The 22,941-nt window shown below is 41.4% G+C and overlaps 1 protein-coding gene across 7 annotated transcripts in view; it reads right to left on the bottom strand.

Moving 5' to 3' along the window:
* The window catches only part of APLP2 (amyloid beta precursor like protein 2), a 50,797-nt gene that overhangs the window by 11,388 nt on the left and 16,468 nt on the right, over window positions 1–22,941 (bottom strand). For 2 of the 7 annotated variants that reach the window (XM_063311549.1, XM_063311551.1), the window contains exons 2-11: window positions 14,308–14,481; window positions 13,573–13,702; window positions 9,282–9,394; window positions 8,262–8,449; window positions 7,046–7,281; window positions 5,209–5,376; window positions 2,666–2,796; window positions 2,206–2,280; window positions 967–1,125; window positions 510–638 (exon numbers count right to left, since the gene is read on the bottom strand). In XM_063311549.1, coding sequence (XP_063167619.1) covers window positions 510–638; window positions 967–1,125; window positions 2,206–2,280; window positions 2,666–2,796; window positions 5,209–5,376; window positions 7,046–7,281; window positions 8,262–8,449; window positions 9,282–9,394; window positions 13,573–13,702; window positions 14,308–14,481 — 1,503 coding nt within the window. The remainder of the gene's footprint in view (window positions 1–509; window positions 639–966; window positions 1,126–2,205; window positions 2,281–2,665; window positions 2,797–5,208; window positions 5,377–7,045; window positions 7,282–8,261; window positions 8,450–9,281; window positions 9,395–13,572; window positions 13,703–14,307; window positions 14,482–22,941) is intronic. The other 5 variants (XM_063311550.1, XM_063311552.1, XM_063311554.1 and 2 more) reach the window with 3 other exon arrangements.

The raw sequence follows: 22,941 nt of genomic DNA, 5'->3' as shown, positions 1-22,941 counted from the left end.
GTGAGAGATTTGTTCCCGTTTTTGATTGATCAAGGTTAGTACTACACCCAAACCTTGAACAGCAGTTATGCTTCTATGATTTGGTGAATCATGCTCTGAATTTGGTTTGTTTCAAACAAGCTATAGTTAATATAAATCCTTTATATGATGCAACAAGCTCAGTTTCATAAAACATGCAAACAAAACCTTGCAATCGTTCTCATGGCTACACCAGAGTGCAGATTTACTGCACATCCTTCATATTATTATAAGCTACAGGTTATTATGATGTCTAAGCCAGTTCAAAATTTGCACATTTAAGACAGAAGAAGAGGAACTGCAACACAGAGCAGGGTGGGTGTTCTAGAAGAACGTCACTCCTCCCCCAGAGAGCGAGTATTTACTGATGTTGGTAAGCGAAACATTCCAGATATCCTCTTGAATTCACACTGAACTGGGACAGATGCTGTGAGGCTAGGCACGGGCTTATAAAATATTAGCTTAAGCACTTCAAAGGAATTTCTTTATACCTGCGATTTCATCTGTGCAGCCTTTTCAGGATCCACAGCCAAAACATGCTGGTAATGATGGATTGTGTGCAGTCTGTCTTTGTTCTCAGCACGGACATAACGTTTCAAGGCTTGGAGGATACGGTGGGGCTGCAGAAGGTAAGCCAGATAAAAGGAAAGTGTTCCCAAGTTTTTTTCTGCGTGGGAGACTGAACATCGCCCTGCCCTCTTCAATGAAGAGGATGTCACAGTAAGCAAGACAAAACAGAGTAGACAGTCCTAAGCCAAACTCAGGCCGTTTGGTCACATCCCGAGTTAAATTTAGCCGTTCTTGCCCAACTGTTATGCAACACCCATTGTACTAATACTGCATCTAGAAGGCTCCCTTCGCAGCATCTCCAGCAGCACCTCTCTCACCACATCCCCAACCACTTTTTCACTTCTGCCTGACAGCGAAGCATCCTATGGGGTACAGTACCCGTGGGGGGTCAGTCTGCAGAGCAACCAGGTAATTTTCCAGGGTGATGCGATGGCGTTCATCCAGCATGGCTTCTACGCGAGCAAGGTGAGTTTCTACAAGTTGCTGTTTTTCACTGGCAGCTTCCTTCTCGAGTGACTTGGCCATCGTCTGGAATCGCTGTAGAAGGGTGACATTGAAGGCATCTTTACTAGCTGGTGACAAAGAGGTCAGTTCCTTTCACCCTAAACAGCTGCTTTCAGATTCATCAACCGCGTAATACCTGTGAAATGACAGAAAGTAGCTTTTGCGGCTGCTTAATTTTTGTTTGGGAAATACAGCTGTGAAGTCCATGATGGGCATTTCGGTTCAGATGCAGCTACGGTCTTGTTCCAGACTAATGACATACAGCAAATGAACGCGGGGGCAAAGGAACAACAGTGGATAATAGATATTCCTAATGCTAAATACAAAATACAGTCTTGTTTTTGCAAGGAGAGCCGGCCACTGAATTCAGATAGGACTACCAGCTTGAGAACTGGTTCAAAACAATCTGTTTATGACAAAGCAGATGTGTGAATCCATAACACTAAGTTCCACGTTCGTATTTTATTTCATTCTTGGATCCCAAACCTCAGTTTTAAGCCCCTCAAAACGGCAATATTCAATATAAGTGGCTTGGCCCCATGAGTACTTGTTCACCTTGTACGAAACACTGCATTTTTAAATGTTAAATTCTAGCGGATACTATGTGTGATTCTCTTCTTGAACAAAAAAGAAAAGTCTGCTCACGTTACTCCAAACTCATTTGGGGGCAAGGATGGGGGAAAATAAGATTATGTATCCATTATGAACTCCAGAAATCCTCCAACTGCTGCAAATCTGGGAACAGAACTGCAGAAAGATCAGTTTTGCGTCAAAATAAAGAGCACTACTATACCAAGAGGGTAGGTATTAAAAAAAAAACTTGCAGAAACTTTGTATCTTTAGCCAGACACATCACAGCCTTGCCAAAATCCAGCTGTGACATTTTCTGCTGAAACTGCTGGCTGGTTTCACCTTCCGAGTCAGAGACAAAAGGGATGAAAGAATAGCTTAATGAGACCACACATCCTTGGCCCAACACCTGTTAAGGGAAAACTGAATTTCATAGTCTCAGTTGGATTGTAAACAATTCTTGCAAAGCCTCCTGTCACAGATTATAAAATGTTTTTACGTTCTAGGAATAGGCTCATTCATTTCTGAGATGCTGTGACTTACCTGCATCAGGGCCTGCCTCTCTGCCTTTGGAAGGTTCTTGGCTTGGAACTCTGCTTCTTCCCATTCCTTCTTTACCTAAAGAGTGTGGAAAGATTCGAAACCTGGTTCACGTAGGCTGGTTTGGCTAAGGACAATGTAGTGCAGCAACTCTGCTTTGGTATTCAAACACCCTTTTTCCATACACTTTCTGGAGCACCTTCCATAACATTCGTCAGAATGTCTAAGATGGCTAAATGTTTCCAATTTAAGCTTGCAAACCAACTTAGGAAGTTTATGGTTTTTACTACTAAAGAACAAAAAAAAAAAATCCCGCCCCCCGCAAAAAAAAAAAAAGCTTTTTTAAAAGCTTGGCTCAACTGAAAAGCAATGAATGAAATTGATGACAAGAAAGCAGGAGGATTAACCACAAGGCTGCCAAGTTGCCCAGGAGGAACTGCAGCACAGCTTAGGAGAGACTCACCCGGTCCATGCGGTTACGATGTCGAATCTCTAGCTGCTCTTTTGCTTTCTGGAAATGGGCATGCTCATTGTCGTCAGCTGGTGTTTCAAAGTAGACATCTACATCATCAGTGGGCAGAGGAGTCGGGGGAACTAGGAAGATGACAAAAGTGAGGGACTCGCTAGGTTACTAGTTCTGGCTTAAGTAGTTGCTTCTGGTTTTGATTGTTTGATGTGGCAAGGAAAACACTGATTCCCACCAATCTGAGAAGAATGTTCTAACCTTCCTCTTTGGAACTCCCTTTTGGCTTCAGCCAAATGCCAGCTTTCTGAAGCACTTTAAGCTGCAAGCTAAATTTGGTGCCCCCAGATCTTTCCCACTCTCCAGCGGTAGTCAGTCTTGAAGAAGGATCAGTTAATGGTAAGGACTGCTGAGAATGCAGCTCTCCTGCTTCTCCTGATGGCCACTGCTGCAAACTGCATGCGAGTGCTAGCCAATAAAATGACACCCTCCCCCTGCAAAAGGAAATGAAATGGCTGGATTGTTCAATCCTTAAGAAATTTTCTATTTCAGGCTTCACTTGTTCCTATCAGCCTTATCAGGTGACGGACTAACACACACACACACACACACCGTGGTGCAGCAAGGCAAAAAAAAGGCACAGCAAAACAGATTTCTATGTCAACGGGCCAATCTATGCCATCCTTCAGGGAAGGCTCTGTGCAATTTGCTTACCCCTTGGCCAGCTTATAATAGGTGTGCATGGTGTGAAGGCATTCAGAGTAATTAGCATCAAGAACCATAACACTCTTCAGATTCCAGCTCTCTGAGAGGCTCCTATCTGCCATGCAAACCTACTTCAGAGCCAAGATCAAAGGTCCTACCTGCTGCGTTAATGCCGTCTGAATGCAAACAGCAGTGACCAGCACTGGGATTTTTCTCTGCAGCAACAGCCCCCGAACTCTTCCATTCCAGGGTCTGGCTTCCCTTGTTTCTTTTCAGCAGCAGAAAAACATCCCTTTTACTAACTTGGGTTTTTCTCCTCCTCACCTTCTAAAATACAGTTCAGGTATTTAAATATAGTTTAAATATTTTTTATTTGTTTCGCTGCCTTGCAGAGAGGTAGCAAAAATGATGGGCTACTAATGTTTTAGGAAAATGGGAATCATAACTAACGATCAGGGTAAAAAAAAACATGGATTAGAATTTAATGTAAGAAGGGACTCGGTACAAATCCAGATCCCACAGATTAATCTGCGCTTTTTTTTTAGGTCAACTAATTTCATTCAAATTGATCTGCTTTCAGGTAGAGGAAACATTTGAGCTGCACTCATAGTAATGAGCAGAGTGCTTTTTGCACGATACTCTGGATCAAGCCCCAAATGGCAATCCTGACCTGGTGATTGAATGGACAATCCTTTTACTCCAAGGTGAAAAAGAGTTGAGGAAGATGACAAACCCTGCATTATCTCTCTGTTATCTAGATTTGTTGTATGTGGTTCAATGTGTCGGAATCAAGCTTTGATGCAGAGGCTCCAAATTCTGCCCCCAAATCCTTCTGGGGTGGGATGAACTTTTGTCCCCCAAGTTCCTGACAGCCAGTTTTTAATCTCATCACTGCTATCAGTTCAATCCAATCAAAAGCATTTGCACAGAACCCATTTTGTACACAAGATTATGGCTGTATAGACAAGTGCCAAGCAATAGAAAGCACCCCCCTAGGGAGGGAGGGAGGGAGGGGCTCTAAAACAGCCAAAATGGAAGTGCTTGGAATCAACAATGGCCTTCTGAAGGACAGTGACTTGAGGAAGCTTTCAGAGATGGATTGCTATGAATGTAGGTTGTTTCCATTAAACTGTTATTTTATATATTACATATTTAATGTATTGTTTTGCATTGATTTGCACAAGTAATTTTGTTGCTGATGTTCCAATGTATGCCACTTAGAACCCTCATGCTGAAGCAGTCTATACATCATCTAAGTAGTGATAATAACAATAAGTAACAGTAAGCTGACTCTTGGTGGGGAAGTCTTATTTTAACAGTCAGCAAAAATGGTAGAAAAAGCCTCAGACGATCAGATACAACCATGAGGCTGTGGACCATATTTCCGATATCAGAAATATGAAGCAGAGCCTTGCGTTTGAAAAAAGAACACTAGGAAAAAGCTATTCTAGAGGCCAAACCATGAAGAAAATGGTTGAAGAGACGCCTGAATCCCATGAGAAGGAATCAAGAAAAGGGGCTAAATGGTGACAGCAGTGTGGCCCTAAGCGAAAACCCCAACCCACTACCATGGAATCCAGAAGAGGATTTGCCAAGCCACTGCATAGATGGAGAGGCAGACAAGGGTGTGAGAAAAAAGGAAGACTTCTCTGGCTGCAGAAGCAGAAGCTGAGCCTAAAATCTAAGGCAGCACAAAGACAATGGAGGAACTACTGTGGAACAGACACCAGGATCTATAGGACAAAGCTACACACATTCTTCCTTTGACCTAGTCAAGGAGGAGAAGACAGACAGGACAACAGCTTGCTGCAAGAGGACCAGTGGGAGGCCAAACTTACTCATCTTTTTACACACAGCCATACAATACTCCTCTGACTCAAAATTGTTTCTGTTGCCTCCGCAGCCTCCATATATAAAGCGAATGCACTTTTTCTTGTATATGTCGAAGTACCAACGAGGCATCACAGCCCAGCAGGGACCTGTCATCGCCTCCTGGGAGCAGACAGCTGTGTGGAGATGGTTAAAGGATCAGCTGGTGGCAAGCACAGCTTTGCTAATCTAGTTCAACATCAACGATGGCTTTAGGTCAGTCCTGGTTGACATTCACCTGGGGCCCTGCAGAAAGCCTTGATGGGCTTTCTCTTATCAGACCACTGCTGGGGCCAACTTAGTCCCGGTGAGCTCTAGTTCTCACTCAACATGACCTGCTTTACTTCTTAAAAAGTTAGGGTGGAAGAGTAGATAGTGGAGCAGCACTGGGGCAAGACAGCTCCATGTGCAATTACACTGGCAACTGCTTCAACGTATCCATTCAGTTCCCACACAAAACATTTTAATGCAGAAGGACAGATTGCCTGACAATTATTTCGGGTTTATTCCCAACTAGGAGAGAGTGGGTGAAAGAGGAATCCCTTCAACCACCTAAGTTCCCAAACTTAGGTTTTCATTTTCAAAACTCCCTATCCTCCAGCAATTGTTTTTTTTTTTTTTTTAGAAAACCATGCAATTATGGGATCAGAATGTAACTACACCGAGAAACCACAAGTATTATTTTAAGTGTCAGAAGCAGTCATAATGTGTTAACTCAACTGCATTCAAAGGGCTCTAGGAAGCATTGATTAAAACCGCTACTTAAGTCAGCAAATACAGCTTTTGCAGGTTTAATGAACTGCAGTTTTGAACGGAAGAATGCGTCAGCAGCACAATTTGAAATTCTGAAGGAATGAAGAGTAACCAGTGCACAGACAATTCTATACATTACAACAAACGCATCCTACTTGGCCCCACACATATATAACTTCAGCTGCATTCAACAGCTGAAGTTACCTGCAGGCGACACAACCAAAGGAGCTTTACCTGCTCTATAAAAGAACAGCTAACCTGTGAGTTGCAGTTCAGCATGACTTTGTTCTTTGTGGACACTGATGGAGAACAGTATGTCATGCAGTGGCTTTATCCGAATGTTATTTACAAAAGCTGCAAGTGTTTGTTGAAAAGCAGCAGCGCTCACTCTATTAAGGGTAGTTATTTTGGAAGCGCCACTGCTACCTGCTAGATTAGTTTTAGAACAGAAAGGGGTATATCAATTATTGGACCTATTGGCTTCCTAATGCTCCTTTTACAGAGGAAATCCGAACACCTTGTTGCTCCGATAATGGCTATTCACGTGAACCACTTTGTAACATTTCTGCAAACACTGGGCTGAACAAATATATTTCTATACTGCCCTAGGAAAGGGCACTTATCCTGAGTTGATAATGACTATTTTGGGCAGCAGGCACTATAAGTCACCTGCCTCCAAAGCAGGAAAGGTTTCCCATAAAATGAACTGAGCTACAGATTTCCTGAATGGTATCTTTTGAAACAAGAAGCTGGTCATGGTAGTCCAGACACCATTAGCCCCACTTCCTGTTCTAGAAGACAACCGTGCATACAAACTACTCTTGAAAGACTCCAGTTGCCTCATTCTAGGGGGGAAAAAAATGGCAGATGAACCATGCCATTTTTACTTAACTAAAATCAGTAAATAGCATGTAAGCTTTTTATCTGCTGACCTACTTGAAGATTAAACATTCCAAAAGGGAAAACTGGAAAGGCAACCTATGGATCACCACGATCAGCTGATAACTGTTGCAACAGACAAAAGCAGAGTAAAGCTGCAATGTGGCTGTTTACCTTTCACATCACTGATGATTTCCTTCTCAGAGAAAGATCTTTCATTGCTTGGTTCCGACGGAGGCTCCTCGTTGTAATCTTTATAGCTATCATAATAATAATCCTGGTCTACTACCACTTCTTCTTCATTTTCTTCTTGTTCCTCCTCATCCTCCTCATTCATCTCCATGACTCCTACTGTGAAATCATCTGCATCGGCTTCAGTAGGCAGTTCACTAGGAGGGACAGAATGAGAACTGACAGACAAAAGGCAACAATTTTTCTCCCAAATTTTTAAATGCCCTGGGAGACAAGTACAGAGATCTTGACTGCAAATAAAACACTGGCTTGATAACCTCTATATTACCTATTAGAGCCCGTGACTTTTTAAACCATCATGCCAAAATTGACTTTTATAATATGAACTGAAATTCCATGGATATATAGCAGCTAACAATTAAGTAGCATATTTCAGCCCATTTTCTTTAACACACTCACAAGAGATAACAGATGAATCCAGAAAATAACAAAGAGGGGACAGATTCTAAGAATGTTTTTCCCATAAAATGAACTGAGCTGCAGATTTCCTGAATGGTATCTTTTGAAACAAGACGCTGGTCATGGTAGTCCAGACACCATTAGCCCCACTTCCTGTTCTAGGAGACAACAGTGCATACAAACTACTTGTAATGATTGCCTATTCTGACATACTCAGCCTCACAAGCAGGTTCTTAATGAAAACTGATTTATTGAAAGAATAGTATGCAAATACAAAGAAAGCTGAGAATGAGCAAAAGCGCGCCAAATACAAACTAAAAACCCTCGCTTCAAAACCAGCCCCGCCCCTCCTCCCTCCTAGCAACCACCCCCTCCCAGGTGTTAGCAACCGTCACCCACATCGGCCTGAGAAAGTAACCTTGAACAGAGTCACTAACCCAAACATACATTCCACAGTTGCAGTAAGAAGATTACAGCCTGGCACGGCTGGAAATTTCCAACCCGCAAACACGGGTTAGAAAAGTGACATGCGAAACGTTACGATGTATACAGAACATTGAAACGATGAACATGACACTACTCTTGAAAGACTCCAGTTGCCTCATTCTAGGGGGCAGAAAAATGGCAGATGAACCACGCCATTTTTACTTAACTAAAATCACCTCCCCCCCACTTTCTGCTGCACCCAGCATGGAAAACAATGTTGATAAAACAGATATTCGATCCTGCTCATTGCTACCTCTTGTTATCATCCTCATCTTCATCCTCCTCCTCCTCTTCATCCTCTTCCTCCTCCTCTTTAGAGAGAGCTTCGTCTACAATTTTGGTCTGAGGGCAACACACATACTCCGTGCCACGGAACTGGTCTACGCCGCAAGGCAGCAACATCCCATAACTGTGCAGAATCATCCCTTCAGTTAAACAGGCCTAAAGGAAGCAGTAAAGCCAAGAATTAGAATAACTTCCCCAGACTACTTTCAAGTGTGAACTTATTTCAGCCAATTGTCAGATGCTACACAGGAAGATGGAAAGATCTGGCTAAAGAATGGGAATTAGTTAGAGGATGCACAGGGAACAGAATGTAAATCCAAGAGCTGAGACGCCGGAATAGTATCTGCTATTCTTTATTCACTGCTTGGTGCTATACTTTCCAGCTGAGCTTGTAGGTTAATAACCTCAACAGGTTTATGGTAATCTTTCAGGTTAACACAGACATGTGAAAGAATGGCAAGAATTGTGCCATTTAGAAAAGAAGAGCGCTTATGCTAGGTGCATTTCAAACCAGGAAGGAAGGAAGGAGGGAGGGAGGGAGGGAGATATAGATACATGCAAGCAGTTTTAGAAACACAGTTTTGGAAACAATTTCTAGAAGCCTGGAAAAAGATGGTTCTCATATAAAAATTCCGAATCTGTTAGTTTCTCCTTCCAAAAAGCTTGGATAAAACGGTATCACCAGGTTTAGACCTCATTCAGCCTTGGCAACAAAGGAGTCTTATGGGAAGAGAACCACACAGCTCTGTAAGCAAACACGGCATTTACACACGAACAAGCAACTTTTGCTTATTAGCGGGGGGGGGGGGGCAATTTGGACCTGTAATCCCACTTGAAATGGCTTCATATGTGTCGAAGTCATGTTTCAGATTTAATGCTAACTTCTTTTCCAAGGAAAAGGAAGACATTTCTAACTCTGAATTCCAAGCTTTGCCACCTACTATATCTCCTGGGAAAATGCAGGTGTGCTAGTGGAACTGAAGCCTACCTCTTTTGCTACAATGTGCCAATATTGGTGACTTTTGCACACATCCATCTGCTCCCTGTGGAAGAAGCGGCATTTTTCGGGAACCAAGAGAACATCACTGACAAACTCGCCTACTGCAAAATAAATAAATAAATATAAGAGCATACATCAAATATGGTTTCCACCACATACACCAACCTCAACCTCCCCTTTCCAGATTGAGATATTACTAATATCTCAGAAAATGTACTCTTGTTATTACAGTACACTCCTCAGAACATTAAAAGAAGGTAAAACTTGGTCATTTATTTCTATAACTCAATGGTGCATATTTTAGTTCGGGTGTAATTTCAAACCCTGAGCTCCTTGACCAAACGCAAAATTGGCTGTGTGAACACGCACGTCAAAATGATGAAGCTTAAGAAACTGAGATATTTGGTTTTCCTTAAAAACAAAAAAAAACCCTGCCATGCTTCATATTTTGGTTAGAATTTATTTTATTTAGAATAAAATTGTATTTAGAGACTTAGTAACAGGTTTCTGGAAGGAGGCTTAAACATTAAATAATCAAAGACCCAATCCTTTAGTGTCATGACCTCGTTGCAAGGCACAAAGAGCCTCACAACGTGGATCATGATCATTAAGGAAAAGGGGGAAGAAGATAATCAAACCAGGGATTAACACAAGCACCCAAAGACACCCACACCCATGATCCCATAAACAACTGAAAGGAGAGACGTCAGAGGAGTGAAGATAAGGAGCACATGGTGCCCCGGAGGACACAACCGTTGCAGGGAGACAAAGAGGACACCGGGGAAAACGCCCAAGCAGCCATCAAGGGTCCCATCAAGAGGGATCGGGGCATCGAGGGGTGGGGAAGCCCGGGGCAATACAGGAGGGTATAAAAGGGGCACCCCCACACTACCTACCCCGTTCCCGTTTTTCGTTCTGTCAGCTATCATTCCAATAAACCAGAAATCCTTAATATCCATTAAGTGAGTCTGTGTCTTATTGCGAAGCGAGGCTGGCCCTGACATTTAGGTTCCATAAACTAGGGTTTCTTGAAATCTTTCTGATTACATTCATCAAATCATTAAAACATTTCCATCTGATTTAGGGTTACTGTAGTTGGGCCATTTTGTGCACCATTTACCACTATGGTTTGATTAAAAACAACTGGCTGATCATGCTAAACAGTTGCAAAGTTTGCTATGACGTGGTATCAACGCAAGCACAAACATCTCCAGTAATTCAGCCTTTATATTTTCAGTTTACAGATCTACCCAATAACATTTCACACTTTTTGGAACAAACTTCCTCCAGTGCACCAACTAAACACTACAATAAAACCAAACAAATGAATGTAATAAAATAAAAGGGGAGGGCATGCTTATGTGAACTGTACCTCCACTCTATTCACAGGAAGATTTTCATGCCTTTACATAGCTCTTCTCTGGATTACTGTATATGATTTCTAGGGAAGTTACCGCAACTGTGGGATGCACGTTCCCTCTTCACAATTGCTGTTTAGGTTCCACACTTAAGCCAAACTGATAAGGCACTTCCATGCTGCGGAAGGCAGCATCCAAAAAGGGGACGTATCCTCATGTTTTCAGTACCTTAGCTTCCGCTCCTCTTCTCATGAACCTATGGCTTGGTATACTGTTCCCAACATTTTTTTTCAATTAATTAAGCAAAACAAACGAAGCAAAAACAAAGAGAAAGGAAAAGATGCGGGATTGTATAAAATGAACTTTGCACAAGAGCAAAGGCTGAAATAAAAGTATGATGGCTATCAAAAGATCTAAAAAAAAAAGTTTGCAAGAGCAAAACAAACAAAAAAGGTAATTAAAAAACGGGGGGGGGGGGAAGCATTCTAGTAGCCACACACTCCTCCTCCCCTCCCCTGTTTTTCCCCCAGCCGCTAACTGCTACTTAAATATTTTTATATTACACTCTGGACATCTGTGATTATTACTCATTTGGATCAAAATGGCTGGATATCCTTAGCTTGTCCTCAGCTGCTCTAAAATAAGGGGGGGGAAAAGACATTTGCCTTCAAGAATTGCCAGGGGTCAGTTTCCACCTGCAGCTGAGATCCCGTCAAAAAGACGAAGATGGCAAGGAAGAAAAGGGCCCGAGTACTGAGTGCTGCATTCCTTTCATTGACACAGTAAGTGCTTTGATTAAAGGTAGAGTATTAGCTTCCACTCCACCTCTTTCTCACAATTCTGCAAACGTTGCAGATTTAAAAGATTTTAAATCAACATTAAAGCAATGCCAAGCATAAAAAAAAGAGGACTTGATATGGTATTAGGCAAGACAGAAACCATTCGAAGAATAAGATGTTTCTCTTTGAAAACAGCAAGCCATTGTTTCCAAAACGAACGAAGGGGGGGATCATATCCAGATTTTTTCCTTCAGTTACACAAAAAGCCTTACACCTGCAAACTATTCAGGAGCATCATGTTGCTCCTTCCTCCATGCTACCAGGACCATCAACACAGCATGAAAATCTCCAAACCAACAGAACAGCCTTTCTTCTTGGATGTTGCCAATAAACCCGAAAACAGCACTTCTTCAGTCAGTGCTCCTTCTGCATAATATAGAGCACATGAGGTTTCCTCCCTACAGCGTGTTTCTTGAAAGGGATGAAGCATGTGTTGACCTTGATAATCTCATCCTTTCTGTTAATGCAATCTAATCTGGCATTGGGCAATTATATCTGTGGGAATGCACACAGATGCAAACACATTCACACACTGCTTAGGAAAGCTGCGGAAACCAATCGCATCCCCATGGCTCGTGCAAGGCAGCCTTACTACATTTTGATGGAAGAGTTCTGTGCTGCAGAAGCAATGGGATTGTTGGTCAAAACACATAATGCAATGTGCTTCGACAGAGGACTACGTTGCCTTGAAGATTCTCCAGGTCAGTTTGGAGTTGGGCAACACCTATATCGAAATAAATAAATAAATGTCTCCCACCTGTCACCTGCCAAAGGCAGAAGAGGCTTCTTGGCAGCCATTTCACTAGGATAGAAGGCTCTTCATGCTTTGGTAAGGACATGGCAAAGGGACACGTATCCTAGCACAACTAACCAAAGCTTGAGGCAAGTGGCACATTCCTGCCAGAAGCTTTGCAAAGCAACACATTTTCTTTGCTCCGATCTTAGAAAACAGATGGCAGGTTTAGGGGAGTACTTTTGCTCAAGCACCCAGGGAAGCAAAATACCCTTCTCGAGATTTGTATGGTCCTTATCTCCATCCTTCCTTTGTTTCAGCCTTCAACGCCCCCCAATCTGTTCAAGTACGTGGATCCCACAAGCATAGGGTAACATGGAACTGCTTCTCAGCTTTGAAGACTACTGCTTCTTACTTTATGGACTATCACGAAACTCATTTTAAGAAGTTCTTAAATTAAAACAAAAGTGTTGAAGTTACAATTAAGATTACAACTCTTTCCACACCAAATTGGTTGCAATTATTAAGGAGAGTTGGGTTCATGGATGCTCACCTCAGATTAAACAAAGAGTTAGGTTTAGACTGCACTGAAACCATAAGAACATGCACCTAAGTAAGCTCATCTATGTGTCAAGTATTTGAAATTTTCAGATGTAAACTACAGGCCATATTATAGATCTAAATATAAACTACATGAACCCCACCTGTCAGGCCCTGCCAGGATTAAGTCCTGGAAGTATGTCATTTCACATTCTCAAATTGAGATAATCCTTTTCTCAGAAAAAGTATTCTTAACATACTGGATATAAAAGCTTACATTTTTCAAAACTTAAGTTTCTCATCCTACTTATTCCTTTGTTTTAAATCATGGATAAGAATGCAATGCACCACACGGTTTTAGGGCTTTCTGGTTTATCTCCGTGGGAGGCAATAATCCGCTACCTCTAGTTAAACCAAAAACATGTCCTACCACAGTTAATTCCAGTCACTAATGCTAGCACAAATTAAATCAGTACTATTGATGTAGTACCTAAATATTTACAAAACTCTGTTGCTGAAAGAAACACTAGTACAAAGACAAGGACGCACTAATAGTGCTGGTACTAGGATCCCCCATGCAAATGTTGGCAATGAAAATGAGGAAACTACAGTAACAGGAGTCAGTACTGTAAGTCAAGCAGGTACACATGGTGTTTTCAGGAGCCACTCTGTACTAGTTAGTTGGGAACCGCATTTTTTTTTCTTAAGTATATTGCATTTAAATTGAATTTTAATTCTTGTTAGCCACCCAGTGTTGCATTGGTGAGATGGGCAGCCATATAAATCAATGTAAATAAAGAAATACTTACCAAGACATTTGAAGGGTACAACAATATGGGTATGGCCCTTGCACTGTTTCTTGCCCTCCTTACACCAGTTTTTAATGCAGACCGGTTCATTGGCTTCTACCACATTTGTAATCTGAAGGTCTGGATAGATCTATTTTTAAAAGTAAAACATGAAATAAAACTAGGCAATGCACAAAGAACTGAGAGATTCCTACCAAGAAGAAAGGAAGCAGTAAAAGGATGAGCCTCAACAAAGCTTGACTGTTGCCCTGTCAGCAACATCACCTCATTACTCCTAACAGAGCAATATCTTGTTGGGCTTGGTCTAGGTACCTGAATATGCCTGGACTACAGCCTAATCAAGCACAGGGAGCAAAACACCATCATCATCATCCGCCCACCCATTTTAAGCCATTAAGGTTAGAAGACATAGCTGTAAACAACTTTATGACTTTCCTGCTTACTTGGGAACTACCGCTAAGTACCCCAGGAAGCTAGGGGGACTAATGTCCTGCCAAATACTTCAGAAGGGCTAAATATAAAGACACCAAAGGTTTTGTGCTTTCACTAAATGTGGAACTCACTAGCCAAGTTTGACACAGATCCCACATGTTATGCTTTTAGACGCAAGGGAACTAAACTCATGAAACAGAAAGTGTTCTGAAGCAGCACTTTCCAAATTACAGACCAGATAGTTGGAGTTGAGTCATAAGCTTCTAAAGGTTGGCTGAGACCAGTTACAAAGCAGTCATTTACCTCCTGGCAGTACTGCAGAATCTCTTCTTTCCTTCCAAAGCAGCTTTTTGTCCTGGAAGGATCCGTCTCCCATTTCCCAGTCTGGATATTCACATGCATATTCAGCTTTCCACAGAACATGGCGATCTGAGGCTCGGCCACAGCAAACCCAATGCCACCGTTGGCCGCCAGTGCCTATGGGAGAAGGAATCTTCTTTTATACATGAGCAATCAACGTCAGCGTGGATATCTAAACAGAGTCGCAATGGTAAAGCAAGGGCAAGTTCAAATGCCACCTCTGAAACAGAGGAAAGGATTTCACATTTCATAGCCAACACACCCCTCTTGCAATTCAACATGGTAAGCTCTCAGATTTCTTCCATCTATAACACTGAGGGCTAATGCGCCTGTCACTGGTGCTTACACACTACAATCAGATTTAGATCTGTGTACTGACAGCTAAATCCTTACCCTGACCAAGTCAGCCACTGGGTTCCTGAAGGCACTAAACGTACAGCCCCCATCTCATCGAAACTGAGCTAGAAGTGCATCCAGTGCATTTATTTATTCAGAAGATCTATCTGAAAGATTTAGATGCTGCTCCCTCCCTTAATGGCTCCCTGCAGATTACAATACTGCAGAGCTTCCATAAAATCAGCATTTAAAAATGACAACTATAAAACAAAAAACAAAACCAAAAAAAATTCACTTAAAACAGTAGCATTAAAAGGCCTGGGAAAATAAATATGCCTCTGAACCCCTCCTAACCAGAAATGAGAGGTCTGCTCAACTCTAAAGGAGAGTTTATTTCATAATATAGGTCCTGCAACAGAAAGCAGAACTAATTGCTAATATCAAATATATCTGAAACAGGACCAGGAAGAGGTGCCCCATGGATGGCACGGGAGAATGGTAGGCAATCTTACTGCCTGCCAAATGTCTGAACCCACACTGAAAAATATCAGTCTTCCCAAGCCCCACCAAGCTTCGAAATGTGTGTGTATGTATGCATGTGTGTCTGTCCATCTATCAAAAGAAATGTTACTGGTGTCATCTTCTTACATAGTATTTAGTGCACAAAGTTTAAATCAAGTTATTACAGATCTACTCAATGTTAACCAGCATAAATAGGAATGTAAGGTCTGAAAATGTAAACATTGCTACGGTCCATATGAAAATACACAATGACTACGTATTCCCCTTCCCTTAAAGTTTAAGCAACCAAGAGGGTAAGTCAACCGGCAAGATTAACAGCTAAAATCCTGGCATACCAGAGATTCTCTCACGCTACAATTTTCATTTGCTCAATAGTACTCACAACCCACTTTAATAATATTAGCAGATATCCACTACTTTTTTTAAAATCTCCATAGCATCAGTATTCCCTTATTTCATCTGACATTTATTTAGAATTCTCTTTTCTTAGATGCATTTACCGCAGTGTTTTTCAAACTTGGCAATGTCAAGCTTTATTGGGGCTTCAACTCCCAGCATGCTGGCTGGGGAATTCTGGGAGTTGAAATCCAACCCTCAGATGTATGGATTTCAACTCCCAGAATTCCCCAGCCAGCATGCTGGGAGTTGAAGTCCACACATCTTAAAGTTGGCAAGTTTGAAAAACACTGATTTACAGGTTCTTTACAGAGGTGAAAGCTGGACAAAAGACTACATGTATTATTTATGGTTAAGAACAAAGTGTATGTGTTTTAGGTCCTAACTACTGAACTCCACAAGCATTATACAGGTAGCATAAGCTCTCTGAAACGTCACTGGTTTTTGGAGATACACAATGGCAACAGAGAGTCAGAAGGTATTGATTACAAGGACAGGCCTGGCTTCATGGGAATGTTTGAGGGGCCTATTTCGAGCCTTTTCAGTACAAAACCGCTACTGTTCACTGCTCTGCCTTGTTATCAGTTTAGTTGCTCATTTCATCTGGGAAACTACCTGTACCACACAGCTGCTCCTGAAGTAAGGCCATCATGAGGGCTATACTGCTAGAAGATGAAACAGAACGGCCAACATTACTGTTTGCTAGTTTCAACCTAGGTTACAATCTTTAGGACCCTTGGGGGTCTCTTATGAACGGTGTGCAACTCATAGCAAACACAAACAAGCTTTTATCCCAAGAATCTAATTCATCTCTAAGAACTAGAAAACGCAATGCATTGTTCATTCATGCATAGGAAACTGTCATTCATTTGATTCCAGTATGATCAATTTATCTGCTGAGAGCCTTTTCTGTTGTAGCACACACCCACCCTTCGGAACATCAGCGTCCCAGAGATTAGATTGGTCCTGAGCCTACTGGTTTTCTGTAAAGCCTAAAGATGTGGTTCTGCCACCAGACTTGGGGATCCAGATGAGTGGTACAATCTGTACAGTGGTTATGTTGATGGCTGGTTTTGTTGTTGTTGTTGTTGTTTTGTATTTTGGCCGCTGACTGGGTTGCAGAGATTTTTATATGGTTTTTAATAGTTGCAAGCTGCCCAGAATCATATATTTGAGATGAGCAGCCATATGAGTTGAAATAACAAATAAATGAATGAAAATGATAGCATGTATACAACTCAACCTATATAATTGTACCATCCAACTTCTAACCCTTTATGTATTCTAAAACTCAAGAAAACAATAAACAAATGTAACTTAACAACAAACACATGCTCTATACTAAGGCCTGTCCTAGCAAAACAATTTTGGCATGTAGGACATGCAAGCCAAGTATCAATCCCAGAGACCAGTTTAGCCAGTGAATCTAAAACCTTTAGTGTTTTTTAATGATTTTTTAGAAGCTAAATCTTCTCAGGCTGCCTACAAACTTACTTAAATTAGAAGAAATCTGCTTTTAACCCACACCACCAAGAATATCCTTGAATTAACACTTCAAGAAAAACAGTCCCACATTGCCTTGATGGAAAAGGAGGAAGGGAAGAAACCTCAAAGGTACAGAGAAATCAGTTTTTCCTTCACAAGCTGCTCAGGAATATATTCAGGGGAACTTGAATATATTCCTAAGCAATTTTACATTCTAATCAATAAACAAGTTGGCTTTTAACTCAGGAAGAAGCCCACCCCATAGAAAAACTGGCCAGACATGGCAGATACACCAGAACAATGTGCATAGCGCAGGAACTATGGCATAGACTTATTACTGTCTTCCCTAGCTGATCAAGTTCTGCAGCTTCCATTTGTGTTTTGCAATGACTATGCAAAGAAGCATCACAAAAGATGATTAACACCCCATGCCATCCTGGGACCTAGGCAAACTTCTGTCAATGGACTTTTTCCCTACTCTTGACTAAAAGATTTTTAATGCCTGAACAACCTAAGCTGTAGATCAGGCGTGTCCAACCTGCGGGCTGCATGCAGCCCTGAACAGCTAGTAATGCTGCCCCCCCAAATTGTCAACTTTTAACATTATTTTGCGATTTTTTTCATGACTCGATCATACGGTGCTTGAGCATGGACTGCGTGGGTAGAAACAGCAGAACGCTGCGTAGGGGAGGGGGCAGTGTGGTGCTAACGCCGACGCCACCCTCTACACAGAAGTTATGGAAAATAATTTTATACATTTTAATACGTTGGCTAAACACGGTCCTGTGAGCAGTGAGAAATATGCAGCCTTGCTTTTCGGTTTGATACAGGAATTTGAGAACAGGTTTCAAGATTTCCAGAAAAATCATCAATAGTTTGGTATATTTTCAACTCCATTTTCAGTCAATTTAACTACATTACCTCCGAATTTTCAAATGGAATGCATAGAGTTGCAATCAGACATTCAACTCAAAGAAAAACTTGATCATGTCTCTCTACTGGACTTCTATAAGACCTATCTTCCCAGAGAAAAATATCCATGCCTTCACAATCACGCCTTATTCATGACATCGCTTTTGGGCAGCACGTAAATTTGTGAGCAACTACTTTCAAGGATGAAGCACACGAAGAGTAAAATTAGAATTAAAATTTCTGACGAGCACCTTGAGAACTCACTGAGAACTGCAACCACTTCCATCGAACCAAACACTGATGCATTAGCTTCACAAAAACAAGGTCGAATATCCCACTAGTTCTATGTTGCCCTCTTTTTAAAAATTTTATAATTAAAAATATTTAAAAAATAAATGAAGTTTTATTACTTATATACATTAACTATATTATATATTTTATGTGTGGCCCAAGACAATTCCTCTTCACTCAGTGTGGCCCAGGGAAGCCAAAAGGTTGGACACGCCCTGTTCTAGATGATGTCTTCTCATTTGTCATCTTAAGGTTTAGGGATTAAAAGGAATCCAATCTCAGAAAATGACAAATGAAGACTGTTCTTTCTTCTGTGCCTCTGTTTCTGTTACATAGAACCAGTTTACAGCTTTGAAAAGCCATCCCTAATACATAATGGGAAAGAAGGCCCCCTGATTTCTGGCTTAATAGCTTATTAGCCGAGTCTTTCTACATCTTGGTCTATTGCCATACAGGCCTAGAACAACCTGGAATAATCCAGATACCAAAGAAGTTAGCACAAGCACCTACAGTCTTAAGGGCATGTTAGCAGGCAAACAAAATGTTTTAGAAAGAGTGGGTGGAACAGAATTCGGTGCCAAAAGAAACAGGAGACAGGGTGTGTTCAGAATGTTAACCTTGGTACTCACATGCTGCATTGTGCAAAAATAGTCCTAGACTTTGAATTACAGCATGCGAGGTGTTTATATATTCTATTCTAAAGAGCCACTTTTCTAGGCTACAATGCTGCTTCTTTGAAAGTGTTACCTACATAGTAAAATAAAAAAAACAGGAAGCGAAGGAGTCAATAGGGCCTATTTGTCATTCCTCCAAAATATATTCTGAACCAACATAAACCTTGCTCAAACATGCTTTTGAACGAAGATGCTGCATCTTTAAACATTAGAGCTGCAGTGTTTATTTTTGCCATCTCTTCAGCTCATCACCACAGAAACCAAAGGAAAGGTACCATTCTTCCTCAGGTTGTTCAAAGAGTTTGCATATTACTGGAGACAAGTTGCCATAGTGACATTTTAGATGTTTATTCACAAGCGAATCAGCTAACTTAGCCACTCACCCTCAAGATGTTTTAATTGCCTAAAGAAAGCAAATAGATTCATGGGTCCCTCCACCCAGCCACTGCCGGCTCCCCCAGGAAAGGAAAATGAGAAGAGCTGTTGAGTGAAGAAGCATCCATAATGCAGGTGTACATGCAACCAGCACCCAAGATGTAACGGTCAGACCTCGGAACATGGGAAACATTCGCTGATGCGCCCGACACATCTAAATACACTTAGCGCTACAAGAAAACACACTTGGAGAACCTGAATGAGCATCTATCATTTAGCTTGCCTTGAAAGAGATTCTGGGAAGCTTCCAATGCTAAACCAAAGGAAGTGAAAATCCATTTTATGCAGAAAACAGGTGAACGTAAATGAGAAAGGATCTCCGTAGAGTGGAAGGATGCAAAGAAAGGAAACTTGTATTTATTATTAGAAGCATTGTTTAAACTATCCAGTGTTATTCCATCTGCGTTTGAACATAAGAAATGCATCAGAAGTATTGCCTTTGTACAAACCTAAACTTCTTACAATTTATGAGCACGAATACCATATTTTTATTTTATATTTTAATGACTTTTTTTTTTCAACATTTCCCTTTCAAGGCGCTGGTTTTACAGCAGGCCATTAATTTTTGGTGCTCGAAGTTTTCGATGATTCACTGGTTCCAGAAACACATCATTTCTATTCAGCTTCAACAAGGTTCTTGCTGCTGTTACTATTACTAAACCAACTGCCATGAAGAAGTAGCCTATCAGAGACGAATTATTCTGGACCTTTCTTTGTACCAAACAAAGCAATGAAGTTATTACTTTTGCTAGAGCAAACCCCTTCCTCCCACCCTCCCTCTCTCCCTCCCTTCCCTCTTCCTTGTTCCTCTCTCCCTCCCTGTTCCTTCCTTCCTCCCTGTCTTCCACCCTTCCATCCCTCCGCTGTGCACTCTCCCCGGTCACCCTGCACTCATGCTGGCCACTTGCACACCTGCACCACATCCTCCCTGACCCGCACCACACCCTCATGCACTCTGCCCAACCTGCACTGTACCCCAGCACAACCTCCCTGACTCTCACACTTCTCGTGCACCTGCTCCCTCCCTCCCTCCCCCACCCGGCAGCAGCCACTTACCTGTGTGCTCGCCTGGGACTTGCAACTTCCGGCCGGCTTCCCCACTGACTTTGCTTGTTGGAAGCAGGCAGGGAGCATCAGCAATCACGATCGAGTTTAGGCTTCCTGGCAGCTTCCCCATTGACTTGTGGGAAGCTGCCAGGGAGCGCTGGAAATGACAATCACGTGACCACAGTTGACAGTGGCAGCGCAGCAACGCTGAAATGGCTACAGCTTCGCCAAATTTCAGGATGGGATTTTGGACACATTCTGTAAATGCATTTTGGAAGTTAGCCCGTTTGGGGTACAGTACCTTGGTTGAAAAACTGTTGCCCCATGAAGCACCAGGTCGCCCAACTGAAGGTTACAAACAAACAGGCACAAGAGTTTTAGTAGTATATAGATCATACTATGAAAAATGAAGGATGTGCAACCTATTCGACAGTGATACTAAAGAATGATTGAATTTGCTGTTAATTTTTGGTGGCAGCTATAAAGAGATAATAATTTCCAATGGGATAGGATACAAGGCTGCCCTATGAGATTAGGAATTTAATAGAAACCTACATCACGATGCCATTTGTAGTAGAAGGATCAAAACTTAAGAATGGTCAATTCAAAACCAGGGTTTGGAATATTAAACCAAAGAGTTACCATCTATTTCATTTTGTTTGTTTTTGGTTTACAAATATTCTTACAGTTTTAGCCTGTCCACTGTATTCATAGATGCATGCTTTATCCATTTTTATATGGCTCTGACCATAACAAATAAAACTAAATGTAAATTTTTAAACTACTTTTTCTGGTGCAGCCATCTTGATTATGCTTTGATTTTAATTTTTTTTCATCAGCAAGTTTGAGGCTGGGTTAAACCAAATCCTACACAAAATATTTGAAGGTAGTTTACCATATAATCACAATGCTTTCTTTCTTAGCTAGCGTATTTCCAATAGGACTTGGATCCAAGTTCACCCAGAAATTGCCAAAAAAAGAAGCATCAAAGCAAACACTTGATCTGACATCTTCTAATTGGTTAAATGTCAGAATTATATTGAGAAAAAGTATAATTATATCACTATTAATTTACATTGTTTATGAGCTGGCTTGCAGCAAGTTCTCTGGGTATTCACAGAATAAAAACAAATTAGAAAAGCAATAAAAATAGAGCAGGCTGACATCCCAAATAACAGAACGTAAGACAAAAATTTAGATCTAAAATCGTACAAGCTAATTGAAAAGGGATTGGGAAATACAAAGGGGGTTACCCACAGCTAAAATGCTACCAAGGGAAATACCAGGTAAACATCTCTAGGGACAGCTGCATCCACACCTGGGGCCCAACACTGAAAAGGTCTTTTTACTGGTAGCAAGAGTGAGGTAGTGACTGTACCAGAAGGGGCATCTGAAGAAGGCTTTCCGAACAGAGACTCAGGACCCCACTCGGCAGAAATAATGGCACCAAGGGCCACAAAATATTAAAACCTGCACTAACAGTGCCTATAAACCAGGCAAAGCCAAAGATGAGAAAACAGATTACTTGGATTTGTCGGTTTATACTCGGCATTTATTTATAGTTCAGACAGCAAAACTCACTATAGCTGTTCTTGTCAAATTAATCAAATTAAGACGTTCTTTTATGGAGCAGAAAACAAACTAAGCCCAATTTGAGCTAGACTTCATATTAAGAAATGCCCTTGAACTATTAAATTGTATTGAAGGTCTTTTACAGAGTAAGCCATGAATTCTAGCTTAGCAGTGTTCAATCCAGAACCCTTCTAAAACCAAACTATCTTCAGATCTCACTCAAATATATTCCTGCAACCTCAATCTATTTAAATAAACTGAAGCTACAGAGATGTCTTTGCTACATTGATGTAATTGAGGTTTTTCGGCTAAGGTGAAGATTTTGTTCCAAGAAAAGCAATCACAGATATATTTCTCTACTACAGGTAGTCCTCAACTTATGACCATTTGTTTAACAACCATTTGAAATTACGATGGCGCTGAACAAAGTGACTTATGACTGCTCCTCGCACTTACGACCATCGCAGCATCCCACAGACATGTGATCAAAATTTGGGTGCTTGGCAACTGACATGTATTTATGATGGCTGCAGTGTCCTGGGGTCACATGATCACCATTTGTGACCTTCCCAGGGCTTCCAACAAGCAAAGTCAATGGGGGAAGCTGGATTCACTTAATGACTGCATGATTTGCTTAACAGCCACGGTTAAAAGGTTGTAAAATTGGGTGTGACTCACTTAACAACCTCTGCACTTAGCAATGGCAGTTCCGGTCCCAACTGTGGTCATAAGTTGAGGGCTACCTGTATTCCCCCCACCTCATCCCCTTGAAAGAAGACAAAAACTGGCCTTTAATTACCATGATCCATCTCCAGACTAGTAGTATAGAGGAGAAGAAAATAATCTCTACGAATGTCATAATCTTATTCATAGGACCTTTTTTTAAAAGAAAAAACTACTAAATAGA

Source organism: Candoia aspera, chromosome 9 (assembly GCF_035149785.1).
Source record: "Candoia aspera isolate rCanAsp1 chromosome 9, rCanAsp1.hap2, whole genome shotgun sequence".
NCBI lineage: Eukaryota > Metazoa > Chordata > Lepidosauria > Squamata > Boidae > Candoia > Candoia aspera.
This window is presented reverse-complemented; position numbering and strand designations above follow the sequence as displayed.